Raw genomic sequence first — 20641 nt, 5'->3', positions numbered from 1 at the left:
AAATAAATAAAAAATGAAAATAATGGTTAGTTGCATCAGTTTGAGTTCAGCTGGTATTAAGTGGTTTGTGACTATTCATTCTCTCTCTCTCTCTCTCTCTCTCTCTCTCTCTCTCTCTCTCTCTCTCTATAGATCCTTTGTAACGGGCACTGCATGCTGCGAGAACTTCTCCCCTCTTCGCGTCTGGGATGTTGAACGGTAAGTCGAGAAGCTGCTCTGACATGCTACAGCATTGCTGTAACTGGCAACACGCCAGATGTTCAATCATCCCACACAAGCTGAATGATACATGCATCATTAAAAAAATTGTGACTGTGAACCATGGTTGTTGTGAGTTGCACAGCCCAGGCCCTTTAGTAGAATCACCTGAAAGGGTTCCAGGTGGAACCTTTAAAAGGTCCTACCAGAAACCCAAAAGGCTTTTCCTATGGGGACAAGCTGAAGAACCCTTTATTATTTCTAAGAATGATGAATGAACGCTGGTTTTGAGGCAGTTCATATTACAGTTTAAAGACCAGCCCACCCTCCTCTTGAAGAATTTATAAAGTCTTTGCTGATTGGACCCAATATCATTCAACTGATATTGTATCTATATCGATATTATATCTCAATATATATTATTTTTACACAAGTAAGGTGTAATTTTGATCATTGCTCAGATATGTCTTTTTTTATCAAACAACTTTAATAGGCAAAAATTAATTAGGAAATCAGGTCTGTTCTTAAAACAACCAAAGTGTCAATAGCAACTGAGCTATTCTGTATTTATCATCACATTTATCATCTTTGACATTAGTAACATGCACGTGCATGAGTTGAGATATTGTGGTATTGAGATATTGTAGGTCATTTTATCATGGACATTATATATAGTGTAAATTTAACACAGATTTGTCCAACTGATTAGTTTGTGAATGTCATCCATCACTGTCTCAGTGAAATCCTGGAAGCAGCAGCCTGACACACAAACAGGTGAGAGCTGATGTCACAGTGAAAGTGTCAGGCTATGCACTTTCTCTCACTGCCTCACCTTGCTGGCTTCCTTGTAGACTAGCCCACCTTCCTCTTTCTCCTCCTAACATTTCTTTTTTTTTGATCGACACTTGAAATGATGAAGGCACTTGCAAATGAAAAGTTAGTACAAAATGTAAACCATACTTTGGTCATTCAATTTTTACCTCTATATTCTTCTTTTTCTAAATGTACCAAAACACTGGCAACGAGGAAGATCTTCGGTGGATAACAATGAGAATAAATACGAAACAAAATTTAAATCATACCCTCTAAAATAAAAATAAATCTGATTTTGAATTGACATTGCTAAGCTTGTAGACTAGCCCACCCTCCTCTTCCTCCTCTCCCATTCAGCCAAACCTTGTCTCAGTAGAGACACGCTCATAATAGTCATCATCATCAACTCCTCTTAGTATAACCTTTTGCACACATACATATGTGTCTTACTACAGTACAGGTGCACTACTGAGTCCAGTGCATTATAGGTTAAACATACTGTGATTATGGAGAAGTTGAACACCTAATTTGCCAGATTAATGTTCCCACACGGCTTCTGTTGATGTGACTTTTTCCAACGTACAATATGACTGCATCAGTGCTTGTACACGGCGACAGCATGGCCCCTTGAAGCACTGGTTTCAAAACACCATGGGACGTGCTATTCTTGAGCGAGGAGCAGCTCAAAATGAGGGGGCCTCTGAAAATTCCTGTCTCTGAAAAGCGAGGCTTAAACCTGATACATCCCCTCCAAGGCTGCTGTAATTCACAGCTTTACCTGGGCCAATTAAAACAGCCCGACGCGACAACACAAAAAAAGCTGCTTCCTGTGCCCAAATGGCCTGGAAATCTGAGGAGGGGAGAAGACAGGAGACACAGGGAGAGGAAAGGAAGGGATGGGCAGGCAGGTTATGCTGGAGATTGCAGGTGGTGAGGGGCAATTGACATGGTCACAAGGTGTAGCAGATTATGCATATATCCTCCAAAGGTCCACGTGATTTATTTCTTTCTTTCACTGAATCTTCAGGAATTATAAAATTATCCATGGTCTCGATCAGCTAATACTTGAGGATAAGATTTCTCACTCTTTATGCTACCTCAGTTGTCTGCTAATGACGCGTATGGGTTTATATCCAAGTTAGTTAAAAGCCTTATGTGTCTCATACGGACATTAAAGTTGTGTCAGTGCATTAGCATCGGACGCTGCGGGTTACAAGTTGGACCGTGAAATTAGGTTGTCCTGTCATAATGATAACACTAACTCTTATGTCTGAATTCCAAAGAAGAGACTTCTGTAACAGACAGATGAAGTCCAGAAACATTCTGTATTCTATCTGTAATGAGCTGTAATTTTTAGATAGCCCACGTCCTCAATTCGTATGTAATCTACGTGATCGTGAACCATGAAGTATAAAGACTGCAAAAGCCCGCACATAGCAGGTGGGTTGGAAAGTGGATGAGGATAGTTCAAAACTACGAGCGGTGTTTCACCCAGGCGACCACTGTTCGTGCCCCATGTGGAACAAGAAGTCAAAGTAGATTTATTTGTATTTCATGATCTGTTCCTAAACCTAACGAAGTAGTTTTGTTGCCTAAACCTAACGAAGTAGTTTTGTTGCCTACACCTAACGAAGTTGTTTTGTTGCCTTAACCCAGTGGTTCTCAAACTTTTTCTGTTGCGCCCCACTTTGGAGGAAGAAAAATGTTCATGCCCCAACAAAATTGTAACAAAATGGTCTATGTTGAATTTTTATTGAAATAACATTTTGTGACTCCTCCATCTGTGCTTTTTCAAATAATAGAATAAAGAAACTTGCAATCACTTTTAAGTAAACCAGATTGTTCCATCAGACAAAAACTAATAAAATGTGCAATCACTTTGTTAGAACAATGCAAATAAAGTTATATCTGTACAAAAAATAACTACAATTTGGCAAAAAATAGCTTATTGCAATTGGCTGCAATTAACCTGTTTTGCACTTAACATCTTTTCAAGATAACAATAAAGTGCAACCTGTGGAAAAACTAAACAAAACAAGTTCAAATATTTGGCTATAAAGAGTTTTACACTGCATTTTGCTTGCGATATTCATCAAGTTTCCTCTGAAAGAACTCCAGTGGCTTATTGACGTGAGTGGGGTGTAATGTCTCCAAGTGACTTTTTAATTTGTTGGGTTTCATACTATCCGCAGCTAGAGTTTTCAGACATAAAACACAGACTGGTCTCTCCTCATCTCCTACCGCATTCACTGTGAAACCCAGAGCAAGATAGGCGTCATCATATTTTCTTCTTGGCTGCTTGCTGTTCGTCTCGGATGCATCGCTTGCGGTTGCTTTTCTGTTCCCGCCTGCCAAATGTCTCTTCATTTTGAACACTAAGCCACACATGTGAGTCGCCAAGGATCATGGCCGTCGCGCATGCGCAAGCGTAACCTGTTAACGGCGTAACGTAAACATTTACACGAAAGTACAGGCATTTCGCCATGTATTTATTAATTCATTTAAAAAAAAAAAATTTAAAAAAATTCTGCATTTCCCCCTGCGCCCCACCTGTAATACCACCGCGCCCCACAGTTTGAGAACCACTGCCTTAACCTAACTAAGTTGTTTCCTTTGAAGACAGAAGTTTATTTTGAAAAGACTGTGTGCATGTAAAACACTGAAATTAACATGTGTTCCTGGTCTTTCTTAGAAAACCGCTTTGATGAGGAGCAAGTTAAGGCCTATCCTTCCGCTTAGCACTTACTTAGCATCTATTGTATTCATACTAGCTTATTGCACTTATTGCACTTATTGTTTTTATATTAGTTTGTGTCACTTATTGCATTCGTTTGTTTCTGCACTATACATTGGCTCTGGTTTATGCTCTTAGATGCTTGTTTGAGGAAAGGACATGCACTTATTACTTCTGGTGACTAGTTGTTCTCTCGAAAACCGATGTTGAATACACTTACTGTATTGTAAGTCGCTTTGGATAAAAGCGTCTGCTAAATGACTGTAATGTAATGTAATGTTAAGATATGAGGATACTTTGTTTTCTATTAGCAATCAGCTGGAGCTTTTTGTATCTGCAGGTCTGTCAGTAGAGTGGTTCAGAAGGCATTACAAGTCTGGGACAAATGAAAGAATGTTGTCTTAGTAGTGGAAATGGAAATAGTAGCTAAAGGAGTTTCCCTCTTGTCTTAGCTTACCTTTAAAAAAAGGTATTGGTCATGAATGGCAGGGAGACACGTTCATTATGGTCTTTGCTGCTATCGTCCTTACATACTGTAAGTCCATGGAAAACAAGCACCCTGAGGCATGTCTTACACGGTCATTGTTCATGTTTACGCTTATCGTATATGTCGAAGCATTTAAACCAGGGGTCTCAAACTCATTTTCATTCTGGGCCACATCAGCATCACGGTCGCTCTCAAAGGGCTGGTTGTAAATGTAAGACTGTGTAACTGTAACTACTCCTAACATATTGGTAAATAACTGTCTCTGCATTTGATTATTGTTTATTCAAGTGTAAAAATATTATACATGCAGTTACTGTATATAAATGTACAAATATATTTAAGCACATTTCTGTTATTATAACTTAAATCCTTTTAATTTAGGGTTAAGAAACCCACATTACTCTATCAAACTATTAAAGAAAATAGCAAAGACAAATATCAAACAAGTTATTACAATAACTTTGTTCAAAGCTTAAAATCCTTTCAAGGGTGCTGTGTTTGCACAATCCCACGTTAAGTATTTCATGTGTTGTAAAGCCACGTTTAAAGTAGTCTTCAATGTACTCACAATACATTTACATTTCAAATGTACAGTAACCAGCCAAAGAGCTGCATCTATGACTGTGTGTTTAAGTATCTCATAACTTCGACTTTCTATCTCATAACTTCGACTTTCTATCTCATAATTTCGACTACGGGGATAATTTTATTATCAAGTCTAACTTTTAATTATTTATTTTTTTATTACATTTTTTTCAACTTTTCTTTTTTTTTTGCTCGCGGATTCGCGGGCCACATAAAATGACGTGGCGGGCCGGATTCGGCCCGCGGGCCTTGAGTTTGAGACCCCTGATTTAAACTGTGTACACACGCTTTAAATGTTAGGTTCAAGAATTGCATATTGTTATGGATTTGGAGAATCAGTTGACCCCGTATCATCTCTGTCAAACCGATTTTCACTCTACAAATGTGTCAGTTGATCCCATGATAATGACACCATGCTGACACAGATGCACCGAGGCACCCTTGAGCATCTGTATGAGACGCACCAGACATTCAACTGACTCCAATGTAAACCCATCCACGTCAGTAGTAGAGGGTCAGTTTTAGGGACGTAGTTTAAAGAGCAAAACTGTCCCCTTAAGGAGGAGGTCCAGTTGGGCGGATGGCTCAAAAAGCAGACTTTCACCCAGGAGACCGTTGCTTGTGTCCCACATGAAACCAAGTCAAGGTTGACTTATTTTACCTTACTTTTGTTATGTAACTTATGTACTTATCCAGCGCGTATGTAAGGTACAAGCATACTTATTTTAACCCAAACCACAACGTTTTCTAAACCTAACCTAGTAATTTTGTTGCGTGAGTAAACGTAAAAGCTAGTCAAACCTGCTGTGCAAGTTTATTTTGAGAAGACACTATGCAAACAATTGCACACTATCACCCAGGAGACCACTGTTGGTGTCCCATGTGAAACCAAGTCAACTTTTGACTTATTTTACTCATTTTTGTTACGAATCTTACATACTTAACAACCAGTTACATAAAGTGTACTTGCTTCATGTAATTAAGTCACTTATTTTAACCCAAACTATGATGTTTGCCAAAGCCTAACTAAATTGTTTTGTTACGTAACTAGACCTCAAAAGTAAGTAAACCTACGATGGAAGTTTATTTTGAAAAGCATGTATGTATGCATGTAACGAGCGGAAACCGTCCCTGACACGTCCAAAACAGCCGCTAGAGGGGAATCTATGGCATCATAGTTTGAAGCGTAGGGCCAAGCGTTGATATTGGACCGAGAATGTGTTGCTCATTAATGATCTGTTGCACCAGCCTTCTTTTGGCCATTTTTCTAAATGTTTTCTCAAACTGGAAGTTGATTTAAAATATGATTTTACTGTCAAGAATTTTGTGAATGGAGAATACTCCACAATGTGTCTGTTGTGAGGAAAAATAGCTTGTAGACAAACCGGCTTCAGCCACTGCAGATACCTTCTCCTCCCCTGCCATGACACAGCACCGTCAGCCCCTACACACCCACCAGCATTAAACTACACCCTGTGCATTAGCGCAACAGCATGTCCCTTTGATCCGACAAGCACCTGAGCCAAAACACTGTTACACCTGCAGCGCCAAACAACGGCTGGCAAGAACAGCTGCTGCCGCCACCGCTGTCAGGTCACAGCAAAGAGGCCGCAAACTTCCAGGAAGGATTCCAGCAGTCACTTCCTGTCTTTGTGGGAAGAGAATTGTGGCAGCAACGTCTCACTGCCAGGTCTCATAATTCTTCCTTTTTGACAAATCACATCAAAGAATTTTTATTTTACTTTAGACGTGCTGTTTTACAAGTTTCAGTTGGGGCTCAGGGAAGAGCAGAAGTTAAACATGCTGAACGATAAGTAGTTTTTACTCCAAGATTTTTTTAACCAACTGTAAAACAACTACAGTTTTGGTCAGGAAAATTCAGATGTTTTTCGGAAATTATCCACCCATCAACCATTTCCCCGTTGTTGGGACCGATTGGCTAACCGCAGGTTGAAAAAGCTTTGATTTGATTGATTTTAATTTAATTTAACACTTTCTCTTATTCTCTCTGTTGCAATCAATTCTGTCTTTTTTGTTCTTTTTTCATCTCGGCGGCACAAAGAGCTCTTATGATCAGCCGTGTAGAGGGGGGGGATCCCACAGAAGTAGCGCCATTGGAGCAGCACACCGACTTTTTCACAGTGTCTTCGCTCATGGCTAAACACAGAGGGGGTGAAGACAGCATCAAAGAGAAAGGACCCTGACCATCGTTCCCAACTCGAAAAAGTCCCCACTGTTACTTCAGAAAAGGAGCCCTCCTTTTTTTTTCCACAATCAAATGGCCAGGCTGGGATACCTCACATTCCTGACACTGAAAAGAGCGGAGTGAAATGTCGGGGTGGACGCTCTGTTATACAAATTGCAGCAGGCATTGTCTTTGCAGTGGCGCGCACATATGCAAACATTTTTTTTTTAAAAGGTGGTCATTGTCGATGCGCCCCTTCCTCTCCACAAGGAACGCTCGCCTTCCTCCTGCGGGGAGCTCAGAGGTGCCGGGTAAATTGGGTTGACGTGCAGCAGGTTGCTCCCCTCTTGTTTGTTTTAGGGAATAAAAACCTCAGCGGGGAGTTTTTTCTCTACCTGTCTGACGGCTTTTGACGAGAGGGCCTGTTTTCCCAGTGTGTCCCCCGGGCTCCTGTTTAGAGCTCAACCTCCTAAACACACATGCACACACACACACACACACGCACACACACGCACACACACACAGCTTTTCTTTGGCCGTCCCCACCACTAAAGGATAATGCCTTCAGCTTCTTCTATTTTTTCCCTCGACATTGTCAGTTCATTAATGATTCCTTTCACAACTCGTGTGTGTGTGTGTGTGTGTGTGTGTGGCCCCTATAAAGCCAACCTGACTCCTGCAGAGAAACCAGACAGGCTTAAATCAGGACTTAGACCCTGTATGTCACACAGCCAGCAGCCCCTTCATAACAATCACTAAGTCCCCCCCCACAGCAGGGCCACTAGTCTGCCCATCTCACAAAGTAGATGCAGCTCAAACTGCAATGATTCTCGTGATTTGCATTTGAATCTTTGTGATTTTTAATTTTACATGAGGCTTAAAGGATCATTCTCATTAGGTTACACTCTGGCTCCTATTCTTTATAGTTTGCCATTGTGTGTTCCTGTTACAATTACATTGTAAATCCATCAAAATTAAATAATAGTATTACTTACATATTTTCCAGTAGACTATGTCTTGTCTTCATCAGGGTGGTATTTGGTTCTTAGTCCATCAATTAGCCACGTGACCCATGATTATAATGTTATGTATACCTAGTGTTTATGGTGATTTATAAGTTAAGTAATTCAATATGATAATTTATCATCTTACAACCAGACTGTATATAAGAAGTGGACGTAGTCATTGTGACGTCACCCATTGGTTTGTAGACTGCCGTTTTGAAACATCCATTTTGGCGATTTAGCCGACACCATCTTAGATTACGGCCAGCGCCATTGTTTCGCAACCAATGAACGGAAGTTACCATATTTGGAATGCAGAGGAGTGACGTCATGATAGCTCGCGAGTAGTTTTTCTTTTTGACACTAAGTGGGCGGACCCAGTCACCATTGTATAACTACATTTAATTGGTTACAATGCTCGTCTTTGGAGTGGCCGGATATCAATCTTACATAACTGATTATTTGTATAAACATGGGACAGAGTTCATGATTTGTTCAAACGAGACATGATGTGAAGATATGACAGTTAATGATTTCCTAAAAAATGTTAGAAGTGATAATTTGTACAAAAATATAACAGGTGTGATTTTGAACAAAATACACAATCATTGTTAATAATTATTGTGAGGAATAATTAACATTGACATGTGATCACACAGTCTCTTCACATATATTATTATTATTATTATTATTAAAAGGTGATCTGTGCAACTTTGTTATTCAGGAAGTTTGTATCAAACAAGTAGCCCTTTGTACTACTCAGTACCCTTGAAGTAGCTCTCAGTTTCCAAAAGGTTGGTGACCCCTGCTCTAAATGGACCATAATCTACTAAATGAACATCATTCTGTACTTGAAACTAGATATTCAAACCATAAAGTCATGTTTACAATGTTTACTGAGGTAATAAATCAAGTGAGAAGTAGGTTCATTTTCTCATAGACTTCTATACAATCAGACTTCTTTTTGCAACCAGAGGAGTCGCCCCCTGCTGGTCAGTAGAGAGAATGCAAGTTTAAGACGCTTCCGCATTGGCTTCACTCGGCAGAATCGAAGGTTGCCGCCTGATTTCAACGGAATGATATCGTGATAAAATCATATGTTGAGATATCGTGATGCACAGCTCCGTCGTCTAAATTGATAATAAGCACATAACAAAAATTTCTGAAACTCTGAATAGATAAAAATTCTGTAATATTGCGATAATAAAGTCGTAGTTTAATGCGAGTAATTCACTTAGGTACACAATGTTACCTTCAGAAGCAACCGAATCAGTTCATGGTGGTCTATTGTAGTGTTTAGTAATAGTAATGGTTGCGAATGAACCAACCCTGTCTCCTAAAAATTACGTTCCCCCAAAACTAAAATGCATTCTCAATTACGTTTGACTAAAAACGTATTTTCTCCCTGATTACGTTTGTGTTTGACGTATTACAAATACGTTTCTAATCAACATTTTAACACTTTAACCTTTTTTTCCCTCTCCATCACCGCCTCTCATTCGCACTATTACGCGGTCAGAATACTACCACAACACGCTGCCTGTCTCCGGCTGAAATGCGCTCATCCACGCACAGGAACAACACCGAGTTGTCGGCCGAGATACCACCAAAACACCCCGCCTGTCTCCAGCAGAAACTCGCTCATCCAGGCCGAGCAATGAGGAACATTACGCGACTACAATACCTCCACAAAGGCCCGCGTGTAAAATCCGGGAGTAACCGTGACTCTCTTAAAGGTTAGGTTTGGGTGGGGACGTGGCTTCCTAGTGGAAGTTATGGTTAGGGTTAGGGTTAGGGCAGGGTTAGGGTTAGATGGATACAAATAAATAAAATATACCTCCATAACACCCCACCACTCTCGGCTCATACCTCCCCAGCAACGAGGCACATCACCCGGCCACAATACCTCCAGAATGTCCCCCGGGTGAAATCCGGGACTTGGTTTTATGGTTCCGAGTGGCGGGCGCTCACCCATTGGCACCGGACGCGAGGTCTCCAGCCGCCCCCGCCATGAGGCACCCCATCGTCAGGTCTGTCAGCCCTCGGAACAGGCCGCGGGGCAACAACTTGTGGTTGGCGGGGGTAGAGGCGAGGCAGATCACAGAAAAATAATAAAGACTAGAGTATGGCAAAGATATGTTGATGAGAAACGTATTTGTAATACATCAAACACAAACGTAATCAGGGAGAAAATACATTTATGGTCAAACGTAATTGAGAATGCATTTTAGTTTTGGGGGAACGTAATTTTTAGGAGACAGGACTGGAATGAACAATCTCAGATCACACGTTTAACAGAGCACACTCAGTTAGTTAATGAAAATTCATAATGGCTAGAACTTTCCAAAGTCCGTAAAAGATCAAGTGTTTTTTCTTGGCTAATCATTTACTGTTTTGCCACTATAACAATCTTGACTTAACTCGCCTTTCTGACCTGGTTCTTCCTGCTCTTGCTTTCTTCCTCTCTGTCCTCTTCCCTCCCTCTTTGCACTGACAATCACACACAAACATATCGCATTCAGCTAGATAATTAGAAGATGCATAATCAACAACAAATTAAGTGTAACTTCTGAACACTGTATTTATAGATCAGAGCCTGCATGTCCCAGAAGGAAGTTCTGTCTTTTCAGAAGGTTAATGCTTTGGCACAGAGCTGTTGAGATCCGGCCCCTAGTAATTGAACTTAATTCCAATAAGAAACCAGTATCGTGTTAAATTTCGCGGATGACGTCAAACAACAAATTCGGTATCCACATTTCTACATCTTTTCTAATTACGACCAATTTGACACAAAGTTCTCTGTCAGAGCATTCACAAATTTGATTTGTTAACATTATCAATACCTACTTCTTCTTTTCCTTTGCATTGGCGGGTTTCCAACCTTAAAGGTGCATTGCGCCACCTACTGTAAGCCTACCGCAGTGTGTAACATCATGACTTTATAAAGGACGCCGGATATTATACCATTTAAAATAAAGTCCTTTGAACCTGCAATTATATGTTCCCTGCCTCTAACAGACAAGTTCGCAAAAGAGGACTAAAAATGATTTCAGAAAATGATTTCAGAAAATAATAATAATTGGCCTAAATATTACTCATAATTATTAGTGTTTATTCGGGGTGTTGAAAAAGAGTGTAAAATAACCAATGGAGCAGACACCATTTAGTAGACTGCCAATTACTTCTTAACTTCAAGGATAACTACAAGAAGAACACTCCTGGTTAGAAAGTCTCGTGTTTGACCCCTCCACCATCCAACCCTACCTCCTCCCTATATGCGGTCTTTCATCAAAACATCCGTCTGTCGAACCCGGGGACTCATGTATCCACTGATACAACAGATCCAAATTCATTGAGTTGTTGCAATGCGCTGTTAAGAGGTCGCAGCCATTTCACGTATTTCTTTGAGATCCGACTGCTTACAACATAATCCTCATACAGTGTGGCGTCACTACATTTCCCACCGATTCAGGGTCGATGACTTTAATAGTGACACGGGCCAGCTCACACCCTATGATGTTCTTGCGGAGTGCATCGCCAACGCTCTGAGGATGCGCTCTGCGCGCCGGCTATGACTCAACCTATCGGCTATGACTTTAGAGCCTGCTTCAGACCAGACCCAGGTATTCGACATTGCTGGACCCAGACAAGCCATTAGAGAGGATGGTCAGATCAGAAACATTGCGCCGCATGCTCACTGACAGATGCAGTCATTTTGACAGATTACACGCTCATGCCTCCATCCTGTAATCACACGCGGCCTCATAAAAGCCAGAGACCTACCAATTTGAGAATCCCTGCTGTTTTTGCGCTGTGATACAGCTCGTTCGCATGGTGCTATTACCAGCTTTAAGATCCCCATTTTATCTCCGTTTTATTTTTCTTCCATATTTGGGTGTTTGTAACTGTTTTTGACTCTCTGAGCAGATTGTAATCATCTTGTTTGAAGGATGTTCGAGGGTATGGGGTTATGAATTGAGGATCTGTTTTTAGTTAGAGTGGCCCGTGCTGTGATGGAGACATCATTATTTAGTTATGAATGAACAGGCTCGTATCCCTTTGGCTTGAATGGGTTTCTTTTTGTGTTGCATGCGCTAAGCTCCTTGGTTTTAGTGGTAAGGGGAAAATGAGGGGTCACTACCCCACACAGACACAAACTCAGCCTCATCACAGACTCCCCATTGGCCTGGGCTTAGTCATGAGACCCTGGCAATGAGAAAGCTCTCACCCAATAAGGTGCCCTGTGGGGAAAGCCCTGGTCCAATAAGAAGGCCCACCTGGGGTAAGGCTGGGGGATTACCAGACTGAGCCTGCGGATTGAGCTCCGGGGCGAGGGAGGCGGGGCACGAGTCACAGCGCGGGGCTACTCGGTCGCCAAGGCTGACGGCCTCCTTTAAATGGTTGCTACGGAGCAGGTATCAAACGTGCCAGAGTCGCACACAGTCACGGTCATGGAGGGTATTAAGTGGCAACAAAGAGACAGTTATTCTGCAATAATCCGCCCTGCTGAGTGCAAGTTATTCTCCAATAATCAAGAGGCGAGGAGCAGGCAGGACGGAGCTGTGATCACAAGAGCATGGTGCTGCATGGAGCTTGACTCGCTCCATGCACACACACACACACACACACAGGTCACACCACATCAACCCAGGCACACAAACTTTATTTATCACTTGTACATATCCCCAGTCCCACACTCACTAACCCAGACCGGCTTTGTCAGTGTATATTCCAAGTTACCACAATTTTGTTGAAAACGTCGCTGAAAACCAATCAAGACAGCAATGATAATATTAGTAACTACAAGGCACCTGCAGATCTCAGCCAAGGCCAATCCACTCCAAAATGTATGTTATGCCATTAAAATGTGTATATAATGGTATTTATATTTTACAAGTATTTGAGCAAATGTGTCCAGGATTCCGCCCATTGTATGGTCAGATGGCTCCAGCCGTCTGTTAACCTGAACAATTAAAACATGTAATTATGACATATTTGAGATTTGGAGGATTTGACAGTTCAGTGTAAACGGTGAGACTATATGCATTTGCGTCAATGTGATAAAGTTTCTTGGTTTGTCAATAATTAATTAATAATAATTAATAACAGTTTCTCATTTGATTTTTCATAGAATGTCACCACATATTGATGTCAGCATATGAAATTGCACTGTTTTAGGGGATTAGGGAATTACCCAGGTCTACAATTTTCTATAATGTGAAAAATAAATTGTGGAATCAAGTTGCTGAAAGGTGCACAAATAGGTCATTTCCAACCTACAGTGTATGTATGACACTAGATAGACACTAGATAGATTGATAGCTAGATAGCAGTCAGGCATGTATTCAGTGGGTGTCTGGGGTCTGCCAGGGTTAGTCCCATGTCACCGATTCCATTTGTGATCTTCAAGGAGAGGATCTAAAGGCACAGCCAGTGGGAGGTCAGTGTTCGTTTTTGGGAACCTCAAAATTCCTCCATGCTCTTTGCAGACAATGTGGTTCTGTTGGTTCGATCAGTCCGTGACCTTCAATACTCACTGCGGTGTGTTTGCATTCAGGATGACAGTCGGTATCTACAAGGACGAAATGGCAAATTTTGTCGTCCGGCTTAGAAGCGAGTTTCTGCTCCAACTAAGCGAGTTCAAGTATCTCGGGGTCTTGTTCATGAGTAAGGGTAAGAATTGATGGACAAGTGGATTTGTGAGTTGTCAGCACTAATAGGGTACTAATAGGCGTACAGGTCAGATGTGGTGTACAGCCACCAGTCGATCTAGCAGTGGCGGGCTGTGCATTTTATACCTGGGCCTTCACTGCTGTCCTGCAGCTGAAATACCACCTTATAACGTCACGATGGCACCACAGCTACGGTTATTATTCGTTTCTAGGGCTGTGACAATATACGTATTCATATTAAACCGTTCGGTATGAGGCTTACAAACTGAACAATACATTTGAATAATACTAGTGCATTTGGAAAATGCAGAAGCTTAAATTGTAGGAAATATAATGTTTTCTGCGCTCATGTAGGAGACAACGGTCTGTGTGACCTCTGAACCGGAACAAAAAGAACCACAACAAAAAACAGCTGGGGCTCCGCAAGTGTTCTGGGAGGCTATGCTAACTAGCTTAACGGGAAAACAACAGCAGCAACACGCAGTCTGCTACACACTCAAGGGCCATTCAGATATTAGATGTAAAAGAACAAACGCAGTTGATTTACCAAATGCTGTTCACTTAAATACAAACTCCATGCTCCTTTCTTTGTTGACAAAGAGTTTAATCCCAGTTAAATCCCAACTCACAAATCCGTTTCTCCTCCTCCTTCAGCCATTGAGTGTTAAAAAAAACAAAGCTAGGTAAAAATAACAATAATCTACACTAAGCAACATTAAAAAAATGTCATAATTTCTTCCATATCTTTCAATTTCAACTCTTACTACTCCGACTAAGCCTCTGCTTTTAAATTTCGTTTCACGACAGGAATGGTAGATAGATGTAACATACAGGATCAGGAGACATACCATGCCTTAATTATATTCCTTACAGTAAATGTGTGTACATTCTTTTTAGGTACTGTGTGATACTAAATGCATTTGAAGTGGCTTCACCAGATATGTTTTTTTTTTTTTTTTTAAAGCAGAGCACGGAAATGAAACACGAAAGTATGGTTTACATTTCTACTACCTTGTGATTTGTGTTAATTGTTAGAAGAAATGTTATAGAAGTCTGTTTTAGGTTATACGTAATACATTTTACATGAAGCCAAACTAGAGAAACAGTGTTCTCCATTAAGTAATTGTCACATTTATTTATTCGTTCTTGAATTCACATGTAGGCATATGTGGTTCCAGGATGTGTCGCATGTGAATTATCATATCCCACATGTGAAAACACAGATTTCACATGTTCATTTCTCCTCTCTTTTCACCATCCTCTTCCCCTCCCTCCCCCACCAGTTCGGAGTGTGTTTGCAGTCTGGGCTCAGAGTTTCGTCGCGGGGCCGGTGTGTTGGACATGGTGTTTGAGTCTCCGTTCCAGCTCTTCACCTGCGGCTATGATACCTTCATCCGACTGTGGGACCTCCGACTCAGCCCACGGTACGCCACCATGGTGATCTCAGTCTCCCTGAGACCTTGTAGGATCTGTTTGTTAAATAGTGACACCTACAGTGCATCTACTGTACAGTGCTTCAGACCTTTACCACACCATGCTTGACACCAAATCTACCACTGAGGACACTTATTATGGGAATTCGCGGTCTTAGCATTAAACAATTGGGGAATTTACATTCTACCACAGCTACGAACATTATTTGTGAAATAGAAAATGTAACATTTTCTGAAAAACACAGTAAATGGGTTCAAATGTCCACAAATGTTAGCTTGTGAGATGTTTGGAATTGCAGATTAAGTTGAAGCACTCAAAGTAGATGAAGTGTCAGATGAAGTGTAAGCATTTAAAAGGTGTTGAGGTGTAATATAAAGTGTAATCACTGAAAGTATTTGAAATGTTAGTTTCCACTTTAAGTCCAGTAGGCAGTTGCATTGTTTGACGAGTAAGCACTGAAAGTTTTGTTAATATGAACCTACAATTGAATTTCTACTTTTCATAAAAGAAAACAAAGTTGTTTTTATAGTTCTTAGAAATATCTTTCTATCGTAAATGGAGGTTCGGCTTGTCCAGGTCTTTGAGCTGTTTAGACACATTTTCGCCTCTTCCTCTGGCACCACCACGTAGCATGAAGAGTAGGCGGCGGTATGCACCTTTTGCTTTGTAACTTTACTTTGTATTCCACCAGCACCATCTTCTTCTATAATATTAACAGGAAAATGCATAGATTTCTATCAACAAGGTAATGTAAACTCATTGCCTTTACTGGATGAGGACCGATCATAACTGGTGTGCATAGTCAAACCTAAAAGGCCAGGAGGAACCCTGTGATTTTAGCTGAAAGCGGTATTTCTAAAAACCACAATGCAGGTAACTTAAACTACAAATGCTTATCATTACTCATCTTTGTGACTAATTAGTCAAATATTAGGGCAGCCCTAATACAAGTATTTATGATTACTAATCATTTTGACCTTATTCAAACCCACAATGCCATGGGGAAAATTTAACTTGGGTCTCAAGTCCGTCCATCAGATTTATCTTGGGTCTAAATCTTGAGCGATCCAGTCAGCTGGCCAATCACAGTATATTTATGCACACAAAGTTTATTTTATTTTATTTTTGAATACTATATTGATCCCTTTAAGGAGGAAATTTGTCTCTGCATTTGACCCATAGGGAGCAGTGGGCTGGATTCAGTGTATTGCTCAGGTACACTTCGACACGTGACACGTCCCAGTCGAGGATCGAACCGTTGACCCAGTGAGCCACGGTCACCCCTAAAAGTTTGGTTACTTTTGCAAACATGTGCAATCATGAAATGTGAAATCCGCCATAGTTCCCTAATTATTGTTCTACTGTCAGGATGGAACAGCTTCAGAAATAACATTCATGGTGTAATACTCATTCCGAGCCGAAGGTTTTATCTCCAACAGTGTAAGCACGGGAGGCCAGCATTCAGCCCCCCCTGTGGTATCCATATTAATGCAGCAGCCCTCACTTCGGTATATGCCGGCAACATGACTGGGGAGGGCAGCATTTATTTTGGACAGCAGGGGTTAGAGGGGTTTCAGGTTGTATTTTGGGGGGGGGGGGGGGGGGGGGGGGGGGGGGATCAGTCAAGTGAGACAAATCAGATCTGATTGGCAGATCGCTCTGGGGACTTCGTAAGGGGCTGGGTTGGGGTGAAGGTTGGCAGAGGGGGGTCCCTCTTTAGATATCAATAATTCATGTGCCCAAACCGAACTGGCCTCCAAAAAGGCTCCCAGGGTCAGCCAGGAGGTTCAGGTTGTCTGGAAGTTGGGGGCTCAACACCAAAGAGAAATGCACTGTGACAGATAAAAAACAAATAGTTCCCATGGTGATTAATAAATCTAATGATTTTCCTCCTCTATATAAACAAGTAACATATAGTTAGATAAAATCACAATATATGTGATTTTATATTATTATATCTACATCTACTATGTTGTGATAGAGCGTATTTTCTTTCTATAGATAAACTAACCAGACTGGGATGTTTGTCTTTGGTTAGTCCTGCAAATTAAATACCTTAATAACATCAATGGAAACATAATATTGACATAAATCAATCCATGGTACGAATATTGACACGCAAAAAGAAACATGGATCTGACAGTGAAGACGTTTAGATTTACTCACGTTATATACCCAACCATAACAGTATATAAAATAGCATAATGGGTTATGGGTGATGAATATCAGATACAGTGTCACGTAATTGATAATTAAAGTTACATTTTCAGTAATGACAAGTGGAACACGGCTCAATGAAGATGAGAAGTAACTGTAATGATTCTGTACATTGGACTGAGGTTCGAAAAATGGAGCAATGTGTTCCAACATAGCTTAGTAAAGCTGGGGAATACTTCAAAATTATCATTCATCAACTTTCAGCTTGATAATAATGTGAATATGATGCCGTCGTGTTATCTTTCTACAAATGACTGATGTCCACACAAATGATCCAAGCCATGCTTTGATTGAGATTTTGTTTTCCAACATAAAGTTTTGACTCATGCATTGCAGTAGAACACGGTTCATTGCTTTGAACATCAGTTTATTTTATGTGTCATTCTTTTTTTTGCCATACATCAGATAATCAGCCCAATTTCTCTACAATATTTTTTCCCATTTCACACAGTTTGAGTTAAATGTGTGTTTCACCTTCAAGATGCCATGACAATGGGTGACCTCCCCGTGTTCTAGAATTAGAGTGTGCATTTGTATGTATCGTGTGTGTGTGTGTGTCTGTGTCTGTGTCTGTGTGTGTGTGTGTGTGTGTGTGTGTGTGTGAGAGAGAGTCCAGACGTCTTTGCTTCCCCATTGTCTGCCCCTGGTGTCTCTCCATCACTTATTGATGAGGCTGCACTAATGGAGGATCGATGTCTATTGGCAGAAAATACTTATCCCCAAAATACTTCCCCTCTCTTAACCACAGCCACTGCCAGCGCAACCCTGCTTTACTGCTCACTCAGCCCCCTGCAGCATGTGCGTACACAGGCACTCACATACAAACACACACACACACACAGCTTGACCTCCTTGTTAACAACAGTATAGAGTTTTCCTGTAAACAGGAATTTCAGCATTGTCTCCAAAGCTCAACAACATCTAAACAGAGATACAATTGTTTTAAACTTCTGTTTTCAGTGATCTCAGCTGGAAGATTCTCTAAATTTGAGGCCCCCCCCCCCCCAAATACCCAGATTCAGACAAATTACTGCCTTAGTTGTGAGTTGAAACCATGACACTTTAAGTTAAATTAGCTTTTATCACTTTATTTCATGAATTAATAACTTTCCTGTAATTCCTTAATAACTCTAACAATGGTCAAAGATCGTCTGTGGGAGTGAGGTGTCTGTATCTGTACCGAGGGAGAGTTGGATAATGTAGCAGTTACCTCTGTAGGCCCTTCTGTTGCCTTTGTTGCTCAATATAGTCAAAGAGTAAGTGTACATATACACTCTGTTTTTTCCTGTTTACGAAATAACTCAACAAAGGCTCCGTTTTCAGTGACTTAAAAGGCCGTTTGGGTTTAAGCCAAAACGCATCGAAAAGCTGCATTTACAAAAACACAATCGTGTACATTTGTCCCTAGTTTCCAAAAAAAGTGTAATGAATGAATATTTACTTGGCTAAATTTCTCTGAAATCGACTGCCTAAAAACAAAACGCAATAAATTCAAAGAACTATTTCTATTTTCCCTTCACTTCAGTCAGCGACTGACGTCTACAAAGGATTTCAAATGAAATCTGTTGACCTCATTTAAGTTCATCTTCATTTGTCCAATACATTTAATTTATTTATTTATGTGTATTTAAGTGATAAAAAGGAGTAGGATTATAGGATTATAATCACTGTTATAAAGCATTTTCTCACTCTCTCCCCAAACACATCCGAGACTGCACCGATCTTTCCATGTTCAAATCACAAATCAAAACTCACCTTTTCAGAACTGCTTTTAATGTGTGACGTATGTTGTGTGTTCTATGATTTTAGTGTATAGCTTTTTTATGTTATGATTTTAATGTTTGGAAAGTGTCTTTGAGAATTTTGAAAAGTGCTTTATAAATAAAATATATTATTATTATTATTTTGATTATATAACGACTCAAAAAAAAAGTGACAATGTTTTGTGTGTTGTTTTTGCATAGATTTAATGACCTATAACTTATAAACACATTATAATGCATTGTATCAGTGATTATAGTGTATTACAACTATGGGAATTATACACTTATGCACTATACAAATATGTAAATGATACTCTATGATATTTTAATCTGCAAAAATGCCTCTGGACACAAATATAAAAAAGTAAAACATAACTTTATCTTCAGTCCAGACTTATACATTATCTCTGCCAGTTGAAACCCTTTGAAAAATCGGACATTATGTGGCGCTTCGTCTCAACACGTGTGTGTGTGTAAACGCTCCCATCCTTCCCAAACAGGAAGTGTGTGATGGAGTGGGAGGAGCCTGATGACAGCGCGCTCTACTGTATCCAGACGGACGGGAATCACATGATAGCCAGCGGCTCCTCGTACTACGGCGTCGTGCGACTCTGGGACAAACGGCAGACCGAATGCCTGCAGGTATGCGGGCTACATTATGTTCTCAATGTGTGAATTGTCTACAGTACCATGCTTTTAAAGACCGGTTTAAAATAACATTATATGAAGTGAATGCCAGATGTTAAAAAATAAACTTAAAACTGTGATGATGTGATTTCATGATATGTTTTGTGTGCAGTTCTTCCACCTGAGCTCACGCCCGGTGAGCAGCCCGGTGTACTGCCTGAGGTTTAGCAGCTCTCACCTGCACGCAGCCCTGGCCACCTCCCTGCACTCACTGGACTTCAGACAGAACCCCATCCACATTAGATGATACACACACACACACACACACACACACACACTCTGTTCAAATTAATCTGTTCAATAAAGCTGTCTATTTTCACACAAAAAAAAGTTTTTTGAAAGGAACTGCTTATTCTGAGCCAGCAACGTATTTTCCATGATTTTGGTTTTGGAAGAACTAAGCTTTTTCTCCATGTCACAGTGATATAATATTCCATAAAGTGGGTGGACTTATTAGAGAGAAGAATGGTCAAAGGGGCCAAGATATCCTGATTTTTATTCCCTGGTGCTCTTTTAGGCTCCAAGAACCCTTACTACTACATTTCCTATCATGCAACCGTATAGCATCTGTCATTGGTTAATGCCAGACTGCAAACCTTTGGTTCGGAAAAGTGAAGCCAATAAGGAAGTCCCTTCAATCTGCATTCTTTCTAATTGTCGTCAACTAACTATTACCACTTTCGTGGTTCATCCCAGAAAGTAGAGAACGTGATGAACGCAGGTTCATCACAATTTTGTTTGTGTCCATGTGTGTGTGTGTGTGTGTGTGTGTGTGTCTGTGTGTATATATATATATGTGTGTATATATATATATGTGTGTATATATATATATGTGTGTATATATATATGTGTATATATATAT

General features: G+C 40.5%; 1 protein-coding gene across 1 annotated transcript; it reads left to right on the top strand.

Annotated features, from left to right (window-relative positions):
• Positions 1-22: 22 nt before the first annotated feature.
• fbxw4 (F-box and WD repeat domain containing 4) lies at positions 23-20574 on the top strand. The gene is made up of 4 exons (XM_031878407.1): positions 23-198; positions 14962-15102; positions 19593-19734; positions 19892-20574. The coding sequence occupies exons 1-4, from the start codon at positions 23-25 to the stop codon at positions 20024-20026; spliced, it is 594 nt and encodes a 197-aa protein (XP_031734267.1). The 3' UTR covers positions 20027-20574.
• The last annotated feature ends 67 nt before the right edge of the window (positions 20575-20641 follow it).

Source organism: Anarrhichthys ocellatus, unplaced genomic scaffold, assembly GCF_004355925.1.
Source record: "Anarrhichthys ocellatus isolate YVR2014 unplaced genomic scaffold, GSC_Weel_1.0 scaffold176, whole genome shotgun sequence".
Classification (NCBI taxonomy): domain Eukaryota; kingdom Metazoa; phylum Chordata; class Actinopteri; order Perciformes; family Anarhichadidae; genus Anarrhichthys; species Anarrhichthys ocellatus.
Note: the sequence above shows the minus strand (reverse complement) of the source record. Positions and strands in the feature narration are given on the sequence as shown.